Below are 20,796 nucleotides of genomic sequence, written 5' to 3' on the forward strand. Positions count from 1 at the left end.
TGGGGAAAAGATAAAACCCCAGAAATGGTTAGCACGGTGGTAACCTGGCGGTAATCAGGCTCACTGCGAACTGCCCGATTACCACCAAGTTACCACGGGAGCTCTTACTGCCACCTCAATGGGCAAAAAGGGCCCTAGCACACAGAAAAACAGCCCTCGCCACTACCACAGGGCCCTTTTTCCCACAGCTTGATAAAAGGGCCCCTTATTGTTGACAAATGATAGCGTTAATGTGTTATGTGCGAGTCACCTAGCATGGTTATGAGGCTATAACTGAAATCTGTCAGTAAACGCTAGTAAATGATTATGAGACATCTTTGGTTGATAGAATAAAATAAATTTGAACTATATCTCAAATCCAAATAAAATGTGGAACCTATTGGGTTGATATACAATGCGATTTAGCAGGCCAGAAATTGCTCCTGGCTCGTTAAATCGCTTGTTCAGGGCTAACCAGTCATATTCAGTGGCATTTAACCAGTTAGTGCCACTGGAAATGTCCAGTTGGTGTCAAACTGTAAACCAGCTATTCTGGGGATGTTCTTGGGGTGAAGTCAGCACTTAACTGGCCAAGGTAACTGCATAAAAAGGACCGTATAAAAGTCAGTGTTATCTTTATGCAGTGGCGCATAGTCAGTAATGTGCTGAACATCACACTTAATGGGCTGTGCGTTAGCTGGCTCCAGAAACCTGGAAATTCAATGCCAAGCCATGGTGGCATTGAATTCCATGCATAGCACTAGCAGCAAAACCCTGAGTGCCACTGCCTGAGTATTGACCCCCTTAATTTTTAAAATCCACATGCAATGTCTTCCTTTTAATATTCTATGCAAACAAAATTAAATTTAGCAGGCTTCTGAGCCTCCCACACTGCCTTTCTTTTTTTGTGTCTGATGAACATGTGAACAGCAGCTATGGTCTGACAAAAAAGGTTTAGCAGGTCATAGTGCAAGTAAGTGGTCAGACTGATTTCCTGTCATTTCAGATGTTAACTGATTGCTTTCTGAAAAGATCAACTAAACCAAACTGAGCAAAGTGCAAACATCATCAAAACAGTCAAAGAAATCTGTGGAAATAGTCAGTAGATATGTGCCCATCAGATACTATAAGCATTCTGATATGAATGCCCTGATTACCTGGAACAATTCTAGCACAAAGGTAAGTTGATTTATAAGGGGTTTGTGATTAAAATCTTAACAGCAGACTAGAGAATTATGTGCAGTGTACTATTTACATTTATACTGGCTACAGGGTAGCAGTTTTTATTGCTCCTTTTGCTAAATTGGCTCAAGTTTTGGGATATGTGTTTTTTATTTTGCTAATGTTTACAAATTGTGGCATGTATTCCAATCTTTTATCTAATATGACTCCATTTTAATGCTTAAAACTTCACGTGATCCCAGAGGATGATTAAAAACAAAAACAGTAACACCTCCACTCCTTTCTCCTGCCACCCACTTATCCGAAGAATGAAGGCAACAGCAGTGGCAACAACAGCAGCAACTCAGTACGAGGCCCTGTTTCTGCGTACAGACCCCAGTATTCTGCATGGGTTTCAGTCTAACAAGAAGTTGACAAAAAGACAGGGGGGGGGGGGGGGTGGAAACAGGACCTGTGAACATTCACTGACTCACATGCCCTGTGCTGACTGCCACTACTGAGTATGGGTCACAGTGGAGATCTAGAGGGAGAGGGAGCAGCCCTTTTTCTGTGACCCTATCCAATGATGATGTGACACTATTTGGAGTCACAACCCATAGCTTCAGAACCACTGGCTTTATTCTTTCAGAATTATGTACTTTGAAACGCTACTTAGATGCCAAGAACTGATTGGTTGACTTGTCAATGGTCTTGTTAAATCCTAGAAGACCAAGGCTATGTGGATTTCTGCCTTCCAATCTACTCCCAATTTGTCTACAAGAATCAAGAACCAGGATCTTACACTGTGGATTATATAGGGTTTTTTTTTGTTACATTTGTACCCCGCGCTTTCCCACTCATGGCAGGCTCAAAGCCTCAAGATAGGCTTTGAGAGTCTATCTAGACTCCTCTCTCTCTCCTTTAATACCCACATTTCATCCATGGTGGCTACTTCTGTTATGGTTCTGCATTAAATACATTCAAGCCAAATTAGATTAAAAAACAAACAAACTAAGGGCTCCTTTTCTGAAGTGGTGCTACTCATTAGAGTGTATCGAATGTGAAGAAGCCCATGGGGATTGAATGGGCTTCTTATTCAGTGTATGCTAATCGGTAGCACCACTTCATAAAAGCAGCCCTATCTTTGCTGTTTAATGTATTTATACTATTGAGATCAGATTACTGCAACTCTTTATACAATGGTCTCAAAATATCTTCTATTCATCATCTTCAATTTATTCAGAATACAGCTATTAGATTAAAGTGCTGAGATATGATCATTTACACTTACTTGAATTTCCTTATTCTCTGGGGAAATAACTGGAAAACCAAGACAAATTTAAAGATTTTAAATTTTGTATTTAGCTTGTTCTTCCTCAATCAATCAGGGCAGATTACAGCAAAACATAAAATATAGTCAATATAGTGTTAAGCTCAAGAAAACCAGTAATATTTATTTCTAACTCCCCTCCTACGTGCAAAGAGCAACCCTATACATAATTTTCAAAAGAAAAAGTATCCATGGACCTTCCAGCTCCTTTTCATTCCGGTGAAAGTTCAGCGGAAAGCAATATGCCTCAATCTGAAAATACAATCAATACAGAGTTTTTCCTTACCATCCTAATATGTTCCCTTGCAGACTAGTCCATCTACAAAAGTATGCATGTTACGGAAGGCTACATACTCCCAGCTGCTTCAGATAGTTTGATTTAACAGGTGCTGCAAAGGTCAGAGCAGGGCCAGGTTAAAGTGAATTTGATTGTGTATCTTCTTTTAGCTCAAGATTGTGACCCAGTTCTCAAACTGAATACCACAGGAAGGGAAGGGAAACAATTTCTGTCAATGATGCCTAAACGTTAGCAAAAGTAAGTCCCCAACTTCCAAAAATGTCCATCAATATGTTTTAATACGCTATCAGATTTTTTGTTTGTTTTGTTTTTACAAGCCTTCCCATTTAGACTTGTTTCTTAGTGACAGACTGGTCCAGGAAGCCTCCCTAGTTTCTTCTTCATCATCATTTATTCCATGTATATAATTTGGTGGAGCTAAAGATGGAGATCTTTATTTAAAACTGTTGTCTCACCTTACTATATATTATTAATCATTTATGTAGCTAAATGGCTTTTGGAATTTGCCCTCCCTAACACTAGCAATATATAAAAATAAAGAATTTGGTGCTGAAATAAAAGTCCATAATAAAAACAGGATCCAAAAATCAAGTATTCATACATTTGCTTAAAAATGGGGAAAAAAGGAGAGTAAGCTGTGCTAGTGATTCCCATGCGGCAATGTTGACAAAGGGCTTTGTGGACATTACCGTGCCGAGAATGGATAGCATGGTTTAATAAAAGTGGCCCTAAGAGTGCTACCTTAAAACTTTCCACACTGTAGCCCTCATTTTAAAGCCCTATTCACATTTGATATGTGCATAAATTGGTCCTTTAAAAAATGTATCTTGTATAAACATCTAAGTCCACATTTTACAACGCCAGGATATGCATGTATCAAACCCAAGTGCAAGAAAATAGCAGGGGAATGGGGTTTGGGTGTGTCATGGGTGTGACAAGGGCAGTGGCGTACCAAGGGGGGGGCGGTGGGGGCGGTCCGCCCCGGGTGCACGCCGCTGGGGGGTGCCGTGGCGCGCGCCTGCTCTGAGTTCGCTGACTTCTTCGTGCACTCGCTGCAGCTCCCTCTGCCCTGGAACAGGTTACTTCCTGTTCCGGGTCAGAGGGAGCTGCAGCGAACGCGCGAAGTCAGGGAACTCTGAGCAGGCGTGTGCTGCGGTACCCCCCCAGCGGCGTGCACCCGGGGGGGTCCGCGCTGCATCGGGGGGGTGCTGCACCCGGGGGGGGCGGGGCGCCACCCCGGGTGTCCGCCCCCCTAGGAACGCCACTGGACAAGGGCATTGCAAGTTCGGAGATGTTTATTCTCCATTTCAGAAGGGACTAAGGGCCAGATGCATCAATGAAACGTAAAACAACCGAAAACGTAAAAGTCATTAACATTTTAGAAAAAACGATGGATGCACTAAAAAAACAAGTTGCACATGTTCGGTGCGGTATTCTAAAGTAGGCTGCATCAAAGAATCGTTAAACTGGTGTAATCCCCGCAAGCAGTAGAGGAAACGCGTAGGTTACTTACGTCAGACGAGGGCGGGCCCAGGAGGAAAAGAGGGACGCCCGAAGACTCCGCGAAGAGGCATCAGCTGTTCTTCTTGCCTGTGCAGCGCCTTCACACAGAGGTGAGAGGCGCTGCACAGGCCTGGTAAGACGGAGGGGGCCCGGTGGAGGGGGGGAGCGACGGCGACCTCAGGGGGTGCAGGGCACGGGGCGGAGGATGGCGGGAGGCGGAGCTGGGGAAGAGAGGAAGGGAGGGGGGGCTGGGGCAGCCTTATACTTTGATTTTTAATGCAGGGGGAAGCAGGGAGCAGTGGCAATCTCGGCCGGGGGGGGGGGGGGGGCAAGGCCGTCCATGAAGGACGCTCCTGACGAGTGCCTTCGCCCCCTCCCGATCCTTTTTTTTTAACTTTTGCATTAATGCAGGGGGAGCGGGGAGCAGTGGTGACCTTGGCCGTCAATAAAGGACACTCCTGACGCGCGTTTTCACCCCCCCTCGCTTTTTTTTTGTTTTTACATTTAAGTTTTTAGCTGGGCAGCCCCGAGAGGTACAACCTCTCGTTAAATTTTCCGGCGATTTCCACCATTAAGGCAAGTGGGAAAACTTTAGTGCATCTCAATTCAATAGGGTTTCTACACAAATTGCTCATCTGCATTCCGTTTTCGTTAGCTGCTAGCGTCGTCGGAAAATGGCCTTTAATGCATGCTACGGTTACAAATTTGTTCATTAAAGGGTCGTTAAAGGCTCGTTTTGTTTAGTGCATCTGGGCCTAAATGTGTATGTCCTAATCAGCTGCTATTGAACAGCACTCCACTGGAGGGATTAGGGAGGGGGGATTGCACCCTCAGTCCCCCACTGGTTTTTATTCCCCCTCCTCAGGCCAAACTGGCAAGGGAAATTAGTCATCAGTTAGGATAATAACTGGTAATGTTTCAAAGGTAGCAAAGATAACCAGTTGTGTGCTGCTTTGAAACCGTTGATATTATGTATATTTATGTTTCTAAAAGGTGACTAAAGTAGTAGATCCAAAATGTTGAGAATGGCAGATTTTTTTCATGTCATGGGTCCATAAGTAGTCTGCAAAAATTACATGTTTGAATTTCTATAACTTTTTAATTGGGGTGAAAAGTCTAGGAGTTCTTTTTCTAGATATATATATATGTTGCCTCCCACACCAAGGATTTTAACTTGCACTTTTCCGTTCCACTCTGCCCCATACCCTGATCCTAGTCCTATCCCACTTTAGCCTCCCCAAACAGCTCAGTGGTATAAAATGTGTAAATGTTGAGAAAAGCACTGATGAGTACAAGATTTTATCCATATTGTTGCAAATTTGTACTACTGTTGGTGATATTCTTTGTTATTATTATATACATGAATAGAAAAAAATATATATATATACACACACAGTGTATTTATATATATACATACCAGCTTCTTTTTTTATCCACAAATATTGTGTGTGTAGGAGTTAAGTTCACTTCCGGCCATGGCCCCGTCCCCAATTCCACTTCCTTTTTATACAAATTAAGCCTGGGAAGTATACACAGAAAACATCATTAAGCAGAATTCTGGCAATTGTAAATATAAAAATGTACATTACTAAAGCCTAACCTGTTTGAGAAGGCATACCCTACCGATCCAACCTAAATGCCTGATCTTGGCAACACAACAAAATTAAAGCACGTAATGGTCATAACACAACTCTCCCACTGACTGTTCCACATGTACTTCTTATTACCACAACATCACTTTGTATTTGTTCGCACCGGAGTCTGCAAATGCCCCTCTGGTACTATGTAAGCCACATTGAGCCTGCAAATAGGTGGGAAAATGTGGGATACAAATGTGACAAATAAATAATTTGCATATAATTTCAGAATAGCTACTCTAGCAGTTTGTTTCCATCATTTTTAGTTACATTATTGCTTTTTTTTTTTAAACCACAGAAGGTCAATGGATCTCTTTGCGTTTCTGGTTCTAACATTGCATAATGTTGAAGACAGCTAGGGGTTGTACTGACACTAATGCTACCCTGTGTCTAAAAGTTGCCCTCTCCTGCCCTAGAGAGAAAATAGCCAGAGCCACAAGGAAAAACCATAATTCACTGGAAACTTTGTAAGCATTACAATATCAGTGTACCGGGAAAACACTGGGATCATGACACGAAGAGAATTGTGGAAAATGAAGAGGTTATGATCACCGGGGACATCCCCATCTGACTGAAAAAAAGTTGGATGCAAGAAAACCAGATATAACGGTAAAAGAGAAAAAAACCCTCACCAGAACGGTATTGATTATAGAGATGTTGATCCCAAGTGATTACTCTGTAAATTGCATAGAGAGAGGGAGAAGATCCTCAAGTACCAAGAAATGTGAAATATTTCTATATCTTTCTGCCACATCGTTTTCGGCGCCATAGGTTCGATCAAAAAGAACTTCTAAGTGCACCTGGATAAACTGCCTATCCACGTTACATCTTATGAACTCCAGAAGGAAAGGTCCCTTTGGCACAATGCAAGTACTACAGTGAGCATTAGCAGTACATTTGAGAGACTGAGATCATACTCCACATACCCTGGCTTTGGAGTGAGGTTTATTAATCACAGTATGCACAAAAATAACTCATTTGGAGAAATTGCCCCTATGAGAAAAACCATTATTTCTTCTGAAACCTTGTTCTCCCCTATTTACTTCCTCCCCCACCCTCCACCTCCGATGACTGACACCTGCACTTTCACATTCCACACACAATCCACAGCTAAGTAGGAGGATCCCAACAGTCTGTGGTGCACATGCAGTATCTTCAGCAGCTCCACCAGGGCCAAATTAAGGCCAACTGATGCCCTAAGCACAGGCCAACAATGGTGTCTTCTCGGCCCTTCCATTACTTGACTAGACATTAAACTCTCAATAGTGAAGAAATGTGTTACTGTATGAAACAAAACATCACATATTTATAATGACTTAGAGAAAAACACTGAAATTCATGTTGGATAATGGATGTGGCAGTTAGAGTTAAGGGCATGATAGCAAGTAGAAAAAATAAATTCTATGGTGCCTCCCTTTCCTTGGTGCCCTAAGCACGTGCTTATTTTGCTTAATGGTTAATCTAGGGTTGCGTCCACATCTGCTACAGCAGCAGGTCTCAGTCAAACAGCACGTCTACGATCCACTCCCCTTAACAACTATGTCTCGAAGCAGAGAAAGTAGCTCAACCCGTTATAGCACCACTACCAGTCCGGCATTTTTTGGGGGCACGCGCAATAACCATGACTACGGAACCGGAAACAGCGGTGACTGCTTATCAGGCTGGAGGAGTCCGTTTTGATGCGCATGCGCTGAAGAAGGCTGCCTTTGCTCTACATTCTCTTTTTGCGGTATTTTGGCAGCTGAATGCAGAAGCAAAGAGAGAGAGAGGAGGGGGAACTGTGGCTCATTGTAAACGGCACCGAGGTAAAAGAAAAACAAAGAGCCTCATTTGGAAGGAAAACCGCTCGCTCTCTTGGCAGTACTGCTGTAGCCTCACACTGATTTGGTAGTCTCACGCCGGGGTGCAGGTATTTTCCGGTGCCATATCCGCTTATCAGCTTTATGGGGCACCAGATACCTAAACCCCCTCCCCATGTGCTAAATATACCTAAGATTTAACAAGTAACTTCTATATTTTGAGCGAGTGGTTTTGCCCAGTATTAGCTTGGGATAACGAGGCTTTAGGAGATCACAGTTCTGTATTCTGAAGCTTGTTATTTACATTTGTAAGAGAAAAAAAATATATGAGCGAGCCTAAAATTAACCATTGGGTTGGTTTTAGTTTTACAGACATTCTCTCTCTATTTACAGGTCGCAGTCATTGATTGGTGAATATCAGGTCATTTGGTGTATAGTCTGACAAGCTTTAGTAACTGGTGTGGTTAAATACCATGCAAGTCACAGCCAATGAGACGGCGCTTTTTTGACACGCCCCCTGACACCATGTGGGCTCGGTCACAGATCAGCCAATGGGGCTTAGGGGAGCATGCTTTCTGCAGCTTTGATGGGCCGGTGGTAAATACTGTGTGCAGAAGTCTAACATACTTAAGCGTTTCGCAATTAAACATCCTGAAAAATGTGACTTTGGTCAGAAGAGCAATAAAGTAGTAGTAGAATGTAGATCCGCAGGGCCATTGCTTGGATTCAAAGATATTTGAAGTAGCAGTTGATCGATCAGCCGGTTGCCTCTTGCTCCTTGTGTGACCTAAGAGATTTAAATGAAGCTTATAAATGGCAGGAGACATAGTAAGTACTAACCATCATTTTATGTCATATTAGGATTAGAATTCATTTGAACATATCAGATTAGTGATACAAAAATACGTATATACTGCATTTGTTTCTAGCTTGTAATGAGCACTTAATGGAGTTAGACGTGGGCTGTCATTACCTCTCTTACCAGAGTTATAGTACTTCTGTGTACCGTCAGCTGCGACTATAAGTGCAATACAGTAGTCTCTCTGAAATTACTTCTATAAAGTGGTTTGTTTTGATCCAGTTATGCTGTAACAAATAGTGTGCAAGATGTACTTTCAGTTTGTATAATATGAATTTTGCACCTTTTGTGCACAGCACTCTAAAAAAGTAGTGCCATTTACATCAATGAGTGAATAAATGGGTTCTACTAGCTAAAAGCTGGGCTGCAAATAGCTCGGAGGTGCAAAAAATAAATAGCACTTTTATTTGTGAAAAAATAGTTCTAATTACATATCCATAAATAGTTTGATTTTAATACTTAGTTCATCCCGCTGGAGGTTAATTTTCAACCAAAATTACAAATATGCTATGTAAGTAAAAGTATTTTTTCTATGCTGTATTTTGTACTATAAACTTCTGGATCTATTTTGGGATTGTTGAATCACTGTTGTATTGTAGGTGAAAACAACCTTGAAATTAATCTGCCTCACCCCTCACATAATGGCTAGGAAATGCAGTATGAATATAAATACATAGTTTCTTTAGGGAGGGATCATTTGTATTGTAGGTGAAAACAACCTTCAAATTCATCAGCCTCACCCCTCACATAATGGCCAGGAAATGCAGTATGACAATAAATGATAGTTTATTTAGGGAGGGATCATTTGTATTAATGTAGTTTCTACAAACATACAGCAAGCCAGTAATGTATGTAGTAAAATACAAACAAGTATATTGTATAGATAACACTGGGGCCTGGTTCTTAAAGGTCAGTAAGATTTGCACTTAACCCACCTTAAGTGCAAACCTTAAGGTATAATACATGCAGATGTGGGGAGCATCTGCCTTGCAGTTACCACATAGGGCAGACACTTACCACATGGAGCTGCATTACGTTCCTTGGCATACTGCAGAGCCATGTAGTGTGCACTTTTTTTCAGGGCCAGTGGCCCACAGCTCTTAATCTTGCCACTAAGCACGCCACACACAGCATTCCACCAATCCATTTCCCTCTCCAAGCCTACCTCTCCTTCTGATCACCAAGTAGAAATCTCCTGAGTGGGACTCTCCACCTACAATACCTGAACCCAATCCCAAATGCCCTGGCAATCACTCTTTATATGGCAGGTTGGCCCTTAGTGACATTACTACTTGGGGTCATAAGCAACATTCTGAACTCCAGAGCTAGGACAGGGTGGGGGTGGAAGGGGGACACTTCTATTCTAGCCCACTAGACCACCAGGGCAACTTCTAGTGGAATCCAGTGGTGGTCTGAGGAGATGTTTCAGGTATGTTAGCTGGTGTGGAGGGGGGGGGGGGCTTGATTGGGAGGGGTAAAGTTAAGGAGGGATGTGGTCTGGGGGAAAATAAGATTGAGGTGATCATGATCATTTTTTTTTAACTGTCAGTGGGCAGCTGCTGTGCTATTAGACTGTCGGTAGTGTGGCTACACTTTTAACACCACCTCTTAGAATGGATGTACTTAACCCCAGTCAGGACAGCCATCGCACGGTTACCTACCACATGATAGCTGTCATTGTTGTTCACGCCTGACCTCTGTCCAGATCCCGCCACAAGCTTTTGTAGGTACTTATTGTTGGATTTTTACCTTGTGGTAGTTCTTATTGCATGGTAGCCATTAATGCGTGTTAAACCCCTAGTAAGTGATGAACACACTTTAGTAAACATCCCCCACTATCATTTAAATATTATTTCTGTAATATATTTGTTGCATTTGACCATGTAAAATCCAGTTTGTTGCTTTCACTATTTGTTCATATGTCTGCTTATTTTATTAAATGTTAATCTTTTGTTTGCAGAGTTTTGGCTTTGCAGTTTAGTGCTGCCCATAAGCTTAAATGACTTTGGGTCACTTCTGGCTAATATATAAACCATGCTTAACAGGTTTCTCAGCTTTTGCTGACTTCAGCTGGGTTCATTTATGCATAAAGAGGGGAATATATGTAATAGGTTGAACAATTTGTTCTATATTTTTTCTATAAAGTTTTGTTGCTAATAATGAAAGAAACATCATTAGATTTTGCAAACTAGCCAAGTCAAAAAAAAAAAAAGAACCCTGATGAAACAGTCACTATGAGCTGAATTCTGTATATGACGCCAAAAAAATCGGTGCTGATTAAAAAAAAAAATTAGCATTAAGCACAATTGTAAATTGCGTTTAGAGTTGAGAGCGCCTTTATAGAATAGTGTTTGGCGCCAGGATCTGCGCCCAAATTTACACCAGCTAAAACCTGGTGTAAATTCTTGTGCCTAAATTAGGTGCAGATCTCCTTTATTCTGCACCCAAATTCCAGGATTGCCCCGATCCACCCATGCCACTCCCATAGCCATGCCCCCTTTTCAGATCCCTGTGTAAAATTTATGCTTGGATTCTGGTGCTTAAAGATGCATGTGCAAAGTTAAATTAATGCCAATTAACGCTAATTGATTATTAAGACCCAATTATTGGTGCTGGATAGTTTATCAATTAAATTGTGTGTACAAACTGGGTGCATGCCCATATTTACATGAATTTAAAATAGGATTCTAGCTTCTACTAGTAGCCAATGAGGCATATTTTCAAAGCACTTAGCCTTCCAAAGTTCCATAGGTTTCTATGGAACTTTTGGAAGGCTAAGTGCTTTGAAAATATGCCTCAATGTAACTTAAGATAGAATGCTGTAAATTACAGTATTTTATAATCTACATGAATGCTTGCACATGCCATCCTTGTTCTGTCCAAACTCCATTCTTGTGCACTTCCAGCAATAAAGGACACACCATCATTTCAAGCTGCATACTTGTACTCTGGTCTGTATTGTATAAAAGATGATCTGTGTGCAAATGTGGCTGAAGCTGTGTGTAAATGACTAAAATAGTGGGTGCATCCTTTACCGCTTAAAGTATGCATCCTCTTATAAAATTACCCTGCTCAAGTGCTGTGTCATTACATTTCTCCTACATATAGTTTAATCTTCTGTTATTTCACTACATGTTCATTTTGGGGGAGTAGCTTAATTGTCATTACAGCAATCTGAGAACCAGAGGAACTGGGTTCAATCCCCACTTCAGCTCCTTGTGACTCTGGGCAAGTCACCTGAGGGACCGATGCAGTTATGTCTCCATAAAGAACTGCCCACGATTTCCACCCCACGAAAAATTACCAAGGTGGAAATATCAGGCAATTCACAAAAGAAATCCTATGCAAATGAGCATGGACTTTTACCGTGCAGCTCGGTAGGGAAGACTGCCGGGGCATGCACAGAGCAGTCAATCGCTAAGCGCGGCTGCTCTGCACATGCTCGTACTACACACAACTTTCATACATGCATACAAGCCGCATGTATAGAAGCCTTGTGTAGCCTTTTTTTTTCCTTTTCAGCTTCTTTCCTTGTGAAAACTTTGGTTCCCGCTCTGTCCTAACGGTCCAGCTCTGCTTCTCCAACCTCAGCATCACCTCCAGTGCTGGATCAAGGAAACTCCTCAGAGCATGCATGCCAACTTTGCCTTTCCAGCTGCTGTCTCGCTGCACTTCAGCGAACCTGCCTTGATGCTCTGGAATACCCACAGCCCCTCGTCCTTCACTGCCATACTGCTGCTACAGCTGTCTGGCTTGGCGCCCAAGAGTTCCTGCCCATCAAGCAGCCTTTAAAGCTGAGAATACGCCTCTATAACCGCGCATACAAGTTAAAAACTTATAGCAGAGATGTGAGGGAGGGAGGAGCGTGAGCAGGTTGCAAGCAAACAGGCAGCTCTGTTCTCTGGCCCCACTGGGCTGAAGAGAAGCAGTGACTGCATAGTCTGGGAGCACGGGAGCAATAGCAGAAAGACTGGTCTGGCAATGATGACAAGTTGTTTACAGCTGCACTAGACCTTCTGTTAAATTTTGCTCACTAAAGGTAGGTGGTCCTTGCTGTGTATGGCTAATAAATGGCTGTGCATCCCTTGTAATGCACATTTGAATACAAAACAGTTCATTAGCCTACGATTCTTGGTGTCACATTGCTGGATTCCCTGCTCGCTAAACCCGCTTGAACCGGTCAAGAACTCACATTGCTGGCCCGGTAAGTGTATGCATCTCCCCCTTAACCCTCCATTGCCCAGGTACAAAATAAATACCTGTATATATAATATGTAAACTGCTTTGATTGTAACCACAGAAAGGCCGTATATCAAATCCCTTCCTCTTCCCTCTTCTTCCATTCTTACTCCAGATGTTTGTTCATCTAGCAGAGTACTGTTCCTACTGCCCTTCTCCTCTGTTGCTAACTCCTGCCTCTCCACTCTTTCAATCTTGTTGCACTGTTTGCCTGCCTGCAACAAGCATTGAGTCAGTGACTCATTCTCTCTCTCTCTCTCTCTCTCTCTCTGGAACTATTCAAATGCAGATTAAAACACCTTTTTGAGGTTGCTTTTACATCTTTATTGTGCCTCTGTAAAACATTCTTCTAGAATCTGTTTGCCAGATATATTTGTCTTGACTAGACTAGTTTATGTGTTTGTATAGTGCTTGGTAGTGCTTTAGAAACTAGTAGTAATAGTATGTCCTGAATAATAATTAGGCCTCACAGAGAAATTCATTTTGTTTTCAGTTATTAGTTACTGCTGTCTTGTATAGAGTGATGTGGTAGCCTTGTTAGTTCACTTTTGAAGGTAATAAATAGAAATAAAACTAAACAAAACATAGAAAAGAAAATAAGATAATTTTTTTTTATTAGCTTTCGAAGATAACCCTTCTTTGATTAGTATTTAAAGTTTTTGAAAGATGCTTTTACTTATCTGCTCTCTCCTATGGATCTCTTTCCTTCCATATTGCAGAGATGGCATCATAAATAGCTGGAGAAGTTGCTCAGATGTTGAAAGTAGGTATTACGGCCATTGAGAAAAACAATAGGATAAAAGAAATGTTTATACATTGAGACCAGTAAATAAGAATTCTTGACATTCTTGCTATTTGAAAGGTTTGGGGTGAAGATTAATCTTGTGCTTTGGTCACTTTTTCTTCTTCTGAAAGGGAAATGGGACTTGATATACCGCCTTTCTGAGGTTTTTGCAACTACATTCAAAGCGGTTTACATATATTCAGGTACTTATATTGTACCAGGGGCAATGGAGGGTTAAGTGACTTGCCCAGAGTGATGGAAACATACAAAATGAGCAGAGTTTAATCTGATAACTGTATGTACTCCAGTATTGTATTTTTATTATGTGTTTAACATAGATCGTTCATTAATAAGTACATGCGTCCAGTTTTTCATACATGAGTTCGCAGATGTGGAATGCTTTACCACCTGACCTGAAAATAGTTCACAACCTAAATAACTTCCATAAAGCACTGAATACTCACCTCTTTAACAAGACATACCATAATGATTCATAGTAGGAACTGTAATACACCATCATTTATTTAATATTTTTTCCTTATACCGGATTGTTTACTATTACTATGTCTTCCTTGTCCTATATGTAATACCAACTGAATGTTTTCTCTTTTCACCTGATTGTTTATTATGTCATCCATGTTTTCTTTACAATACCAATTGTATCTGTATTCTGGAATGGCACATGCTATGATGGAAAATTGTAAGCCACATTGAGCCTGCAAATAGGTGGGGAAAATGTGAGATACAAATGCAATAAATAAGTATTAAACATTTAGAAAATCTGTACCTTCATCTTCTGCACACAAATTTCACAAGTCAGTTTGTACAGATGTAAAATAGGAAATAGTTCTTGGGCAAAAAAAAAAGACTTGCGAAAAATCTTGTGTGATCCTCCTAGAATGTTTAGTAATTTAACACCGTTTATACCAGTGTTCTTTAATGCAAGGCCCGGGGCCCTGGAGACCTCTGGGATGGCCCCCATAATCATTTTAGGTTTTTTCCCCACTACTCTCTGCTTCCTTTGTCCTTGAAGACACCGCTAATGAAAAAAAATATGAAGGTGGGGATGGATCTCATTGACACATGCGGGTCAGCAATGTCGTGGCCCCGCTTGGAAGAGATTTTGGCAGCTCTTCAGCGCATTTGGATCCAAAGTGGCCTCAATTTAAAAATTAGTGAAGACCACTGGTTTATACTAAAACCATGATTGTATCCTAATCTAAACCCTGATACGAGAGAAGAATAACCTCATTGAATAGATAGCTCAGACAAAACTAATATATTTTTATTATTATTTGTTACATTTGTACCCCACATTTTCCCATCTATTTGCAGGCTCAATGTGGCTTACATAATACCGTAAAGGCTTTCGCCATTCGGTTGATAACAAATACAAGGTTGTATTGTGGTCAGATGAGGTAGGAGTGTGTTAGGCACCATGAAGGTAGAAGGGAATGAGGATCAAATATTAGTCAGTACAATCATTGGTAGTGTTGTGTTGCTGGATGTGGGGATTTACGTTGGATCAGTGGGGTAAGCCTTTTTGAAGAGGTTGGTTTTTAGTGATTTTCTGAAGGTTAGATGGTTATGGATTTCTCTTACAGCTTTTGGGAGTCCATTCCATAGTTGTGCACTTACGTAGGAGAAGCTGGATGTGTAAGCTGTTTTCTATTTAAGTCCTTTGCAATTTGGGTAGTATAAGGTTAGGTATAATTGTGAAGATCCGATTCTGTTTCTGGTTGGTAGGTCTATGAGGTCTGTCATGTATCCTGGGACTTCGCCGTAGATGATTTTGTGGACAAAGGTGCAGATTTTGAAGATGATCCGTTCTTTGATTGGGAGCCAACGCAACTTTTCTTGGAGGGGTTTAGCACTATCGAAGCATGATTTACCAAATATCAGCCTAGCAGCTGTTTTTTGGGTGGTCTGGAGTTTTTTTGCGAGTTGTTCTTTACATCTCGCATAGATTGCGTTGCAGTAATCTGCATGGCTTAGTACTATTGATTGTATTAGGTTTCAAAAGATTTCCCTCGGGAAGAAATGTTTTATTCATTTAAGTCTCCACATTGAATAGAACATTTTCTTTATTACAGAGTTTACTTGGCTCTCGAGGGTAAGGTTGCGGTCAATTGTGACTCCGAGGAGTTTTAGGCTGTCTGAGGTAGGGAGGGAGTGTTCCGGGGTGTTTATGGTTGTGGGTTTGTACTTATGTGGAGATGAGAGGATGAGGCAGTGTGTTTTTTCAGTATTCAGTTTCAGTCAGAAGGATTTGCCCAGGAGTCCGTGATGTTCAGGCCATCATTAATTTCATTGGTTATTTCTGTCAAATCATGACTGAAGGGAATGTAGATTGTGACGTCATCTGCATAGATGAACGGGTTGAGGCCTCGGTTTGATTATTTATGTGACAAAAAGATTCAACAATAAGTATCCCTGCATTAAAAATTACATGACCCATTCATTCAGCAACAGAAGGCAGCTCTGAGCAGTGTAACTTAGCTGAGGGCTTCTTTTACAAAGCCACGCTAGTGATTCCTGCGCGGCAAATGAGAGGAAGCCCACAGGAATTGAATGGACTTCCTCTCATTTGCCGCACTGAGAATCGGTAGAGCAGCTTTATAAAAGAAGCCCTCAATGTTTCCTGTTACTGTTTTTATTTATTTATAATGATATTTGTATCCCGCATTATCTCAGAGTTCAGGTTCAATGTGGCTTACAATCCAGACAATTTAGTACATACATATTATAGTTATAAATCTTCTGATAAAGGAAAAATATTGCATAAATCTTCTATATATGGCCATATGAAACTTTACCAAAATTAGTTTATGAATTATTTTACAAGGTTGTATTGTGCAACAAACATCAAATTATCAGCAGTTATACAGGATAAAGTTTGAAACAGTATTTTGCATAAAAGTGGTTATTTTTGTTTTCCATTATCTTGTTGCGGGAACTTTTGAAAAAAAACACGTTTTTAATAATTTCCAAAAGCAACTGTAGTCATGTACAGATCTAACAGCCTTGAAAGAAGATTCCACAAATTAGTACACTAATTAGAGAAATTAGCAGAGAGGACTTTTTTTTGTTACAATTAGGATGATGGAAGATTAGGAATTCTCTAGATCCAGGGATGGAACTACAAGTAGGGAGGACAGTCAAAGGAAGCATATAGTCTCTCACATTACCCTCAAATAATTCTGGTTAATTTTTTAAACAGAACCAATTTGACTCTGACATTTGAGAGCTTTCTTGCATGAAAAGCTCACTTCAGCTCTTACAACATTTCAATAGGGTTTAGGTCAGAACTTTGACTAGGCCAATCCAAAACACAAAATCTGTTCAGTTATTCTGTATATGCTTACTTGAATATTCAGGGTCATTGCATTGCTGGATGATCCATTTTCAGCTCAGTTCCTGCTCATGGACAGATGTTGTGACATTCTCCTCTAAAACTCTCTGATGTAAGTGAAATTGGTGGTTACATCAGTGATGTCAATTTGACATTTGAGGGCTTTCTTGCATGAAAGCTCACTTCAGCTCTTGCAACATTTCAATAGGGTTTAGGTCAGAACTTTGACTAGGCCAATCCAGAACACAAAATCTGTTCATTTATTCTGTATATGCTTACTTGAATATTCAGGGTCATTGCATTGTTGGATGATCCATTTTCAGCTCAGTTTCTGTTCATAGACAGATGTTGTGACATCCTCCTCTAAAACGCTCTTATGTAAATGGAATTCGTGGTTATATCAGTGATGACAAGCAGTCTAGATGCTGATATAGCAACACAACTCACCATCATAAATGACGGTAGAGTTGAGGTTTTTACTTTGCAAAGCAGTGTTTTCATCAAACAAAATATGTTACTGAATCAAAAAAGTTTTTCGATACATCTTTCTAGAAAACATTTATTCTAGAAGTATTCTAGGTCATCTAGATGCTCTTCAGTGATAACTGAGATAGGTAGTAATGTTCTTTTCAGAAAGCCATTGTTTCTTTTCCTAGATATCTTCCCTTGTACACTGTTTCTGTTCAGAAGAAAAAATGAGTGTCGACACACCACATCAACATCAGTTGCAGTGAGAAAGGGAGATCTGTTCACTCTCTATTTAAGGTCACCCCTTTTGCTGTCTTAGTTCAGTTTACACTTTTATTACAACTTGACTACTGTAACTCCCTTTATGGAGGTATAACAGTGGGTGTTTTGAGGAAACTACAACTTGTTCAAAACACAGCAGCTCGATTAACATTTAGAAATCAAAATTTCACCATGTTTCCCTGCTCTTTGGGAAACTTCATTGGTTCCAGCTACATGCGAGGATAGAGTTTAAGAGCCTGTGTTTTATTTTTAAATTTTTCCGTGGCTTGATTCCAGGAGTTCCTATCACTAATATATATTTTTTACAGGAAAGGTAATCTGTAGGCAAAGTCAAGGTCACTTGTTGATGTTTCCCTCCTTTAAGTCTGTTCATTTTTTAAAAAGCTCTAGAACAGTCTTTCTCATATAGAGCAGCTTCAGCTTGGGAACACTCTTCCTGGGTCCTTCAAAAACTGTCATTCTTATCTTCAGTTTCAGAGAAATTTAAAGACATTCTTGTTTCACAGTTTTTATCAAGAAGCTTACCTCCCCCTGTTTCTAAGCCGTGTGCTAATACCGACACAGCCCATTCAAAGCGTGGCTTAGTAAACAGGGGGGTTAGTTTTTTTGATTGTTTTTTGGCTTTTTAATGAACTATGTGATTTTTGTAAACCACTTTGGGCTGTATTCTATAGGGAAGAGGTGGTATATGTGTGATATTTAGGTTAGATTAGGTTAGAAAGGCCTACAGATCATGAATTATTAGTCTAATGGTCTTTATAGATTGATATTTTGGTTTGCTTTGCTTTTGGCGTAATCTTTCTGTTGGAAAGTGAATGGATAGAGACCCAAATGTTTATAAATGGTCACATAACCCTGTCCAGGCAGATGAGCATGAAGTACTCTAAAAATGTTTTGATCAAGCATGAAAAGTTCCAATTATATTTCATGTTGAAGACCAAACTTGGAACCATTTGGACCTTTCATATCGGATATAATGCCCAAACTCAGTGGTGCAGATGTACCCTTCAAGTTAGTTTAATATTACCCAGTTATTTAAGCACCTGATTCTATTTAGCCAATTAAGGGGTCCTTTTACTAAGGTGCACTAAATAAGACTTCTTATCATTTAGTGCACACTAAATCCACTAGCGCACCCTAATAAAAGGACCCCTAAGTATGCTAAAGAAATTAGGGCTTCAGTTACAGTTTCACACTGATTATGAATTAGTCTTATTGTTTCTACTTGCACATTATTATGGTTCAAGAAACACGTGGAGGGGCATAATCGAACGGGGCGCCCAAGTTTTCCTGAGGACGTCCTCTCAGGACGTCCCAGCGAAGGGGTGTGGAAACCCGTATTATCAAAACAAAATGAATGTCCATCTTTCGTTTCGATAATACGGTCGGGGATGCTCAAATCTCAACATTTAGGTCGACCTTAGAGATGGTCGTCCTTAGAAATGGTCATCCCCGGTTTTCACCCATACTCTTTAAAAAAAAAAAAAAAAAAAAAACACGAAAGTTTTTAAAGTTGTTTTTTTCGGGGTGGAAGGTGGTTAGTGACCACTGGGGGAGTCAGGCGAGGTCATCCCCAATTCCCTCCGGTGGTCATCTGGTCACTTAGGGCACATTTTTGTGGCTTGGTCCTAAAAAAAAAGGACCAAGTAAAGTCGGCCAAGTGTTCGTCAGGGACGCCCTTCTTTTTTCCATTATCGCTTGAGGACACCCATCTGTTAGGCACGCCCCAGTCTCGCCTTCGCTATGCCTCTGACACGCCCCCAGCAACTTTGGTCGTCCCCACGATGGGAAACAGTTGGGGACGCCCAAAATTGGCTTTCGATTATGCTGATTTGGGCGACCCTGAGAGAAGGACGCCCGTCTCCTGATTTGTGTCGAAAGATGGGCGCCCTTCTCTTTCAAAAATAAGCCTGAAAATTGTTTAATTCATACCCTTTTCATTGTATAAAAAAAGACTAGTTTCAATTAAATAAAGGTAAGAACTTTGTCATTTTTATTTGACAACTTTTTCTCAGCATTATACATGTACTGCAAAAGAACTGCTTCTGCAGATAATCCTTTTTAAAAATCGCTACAGGATTTTGATAAATGCTAACTTTTAGCCGCAAGGTTTTAGTTAAATTCCTTTACTTTAAGCCCAGAAACAAAATCCTGTGCTTTTGCTTATGAAGGGATTTTAAGAACAAATGTATTTGAATTTATCTTCCTGAGAATTCAAGGTGATGTCCAATTTAAATGCATACAAAAAATAAATTGTAGAATACAGTAAAATTAAAACTTCTAGCAAGTGCTAACTTCTGAACCTACTGGACATGCTCACACTGTTTGGTTTATTTTTTTTTAGGTTCCCTGAATGTATATACACTACAGTAGAAGGGATCTTCTCTGAATCTGAAATAGAGAAGCTAAAGTATAGTTTGAATAAGTAGAAGGTCCAATGTTCTAAATAATTATGGTTCTATCTGCTTCTCTTTTCAACGTTAAAGCTGCTTTCATGGTTTTGCCCCCCAGCAGAATTCACCATGCTGTGCATTGATCTGTCAGCTGCAAGTGCACACAACACCTAGGTGTATAGCCTCTAAACCTGCAAAACTTCAAACTTTCCATGATGAGCCTACAACTAACACTCTCTCTCAAGTTCAAACTTGTACCCATAGGCTTTTTCAAGTTATTAGGGACACACATATACACACACAGAGGCTAATTATTGATTAAATGAAAAGTACATTTTGTTGTTTTTTTTTTCTTCACCTGACTGGTATAGATTTTACAAATTAAATATTTCCAGATCTTCCCTTGTACCATAGTATTTCGCATCACTATTCCTGGAGGTTTTGTCAGGTTTGTAGCTTTTAAGCCATACTGCCATTTGAGTTCATTTATATAATCGCTTATCACCCCAACCAGTCAGGTTTTCAGTATATCCACAATGAATATTCATGAGATAGATTTGCATGCAGTGGAGGCAGTACATGCAAATTTCTTTCTTATGAATATTCATTGTGGGTATCCTGAAAATCTGATTGGCTAGAGTGCCTCCAGGACCAGGCTAGGGTGCCTCCAGGATCAGGTTTGGGAGCCACTGACCTATCATATCATCATCTG

At 40.5% G+C, this 20,796-nt stretch overlaps 1 protein-coding gene across 2 annotated transcripts in view; it reads left to right on the forward strand.

The window, feature by feature from the left end:
• The first annotated feature begins 998 nt into the window (after positions 1 to 998).
• The window catches only part of PANK1 (pantothenate kinase 1), a 123,077-nt gene continuing 103,279 nt past the window's right edge, over positions 999 to 20,796 (forward strand). The window contains exon 1 of one of the 2 annotated variants that reach the window (XM_030203054.1): positions 999 to 1,158. Coding sequence is in view for 1 of the 2 variants with exons in the window: in XM_030203053.1 (XP_030058913.1) it covers positions 8,508 to 8,535 (28 nt within the window). In the remaining variant the exon portion in view is untranslated. Of the gene's footprint in view, positions 1,159 to 8,312; positions 8,536 to 20,796 lie in introns of those variants that run through there. The other variant, XM_030203053.1, reaches the window with a different exon arrangement.

The sequence above is a fragment of the Microcaecilia unicolor genome, chromosome 5, assembly GCF_901765095.1.
Source record: "Microcaecilia unicolor chromosome 5, aMicUni1.1, whole genome shotgun sequence".
Taxonomy (NCBI): Eukaryota; Metazoa; Chordata; class Amphibia; order Gymnophiona; family Siphonopidae; genus Microcaecilia; species Microcaecilia unicolor.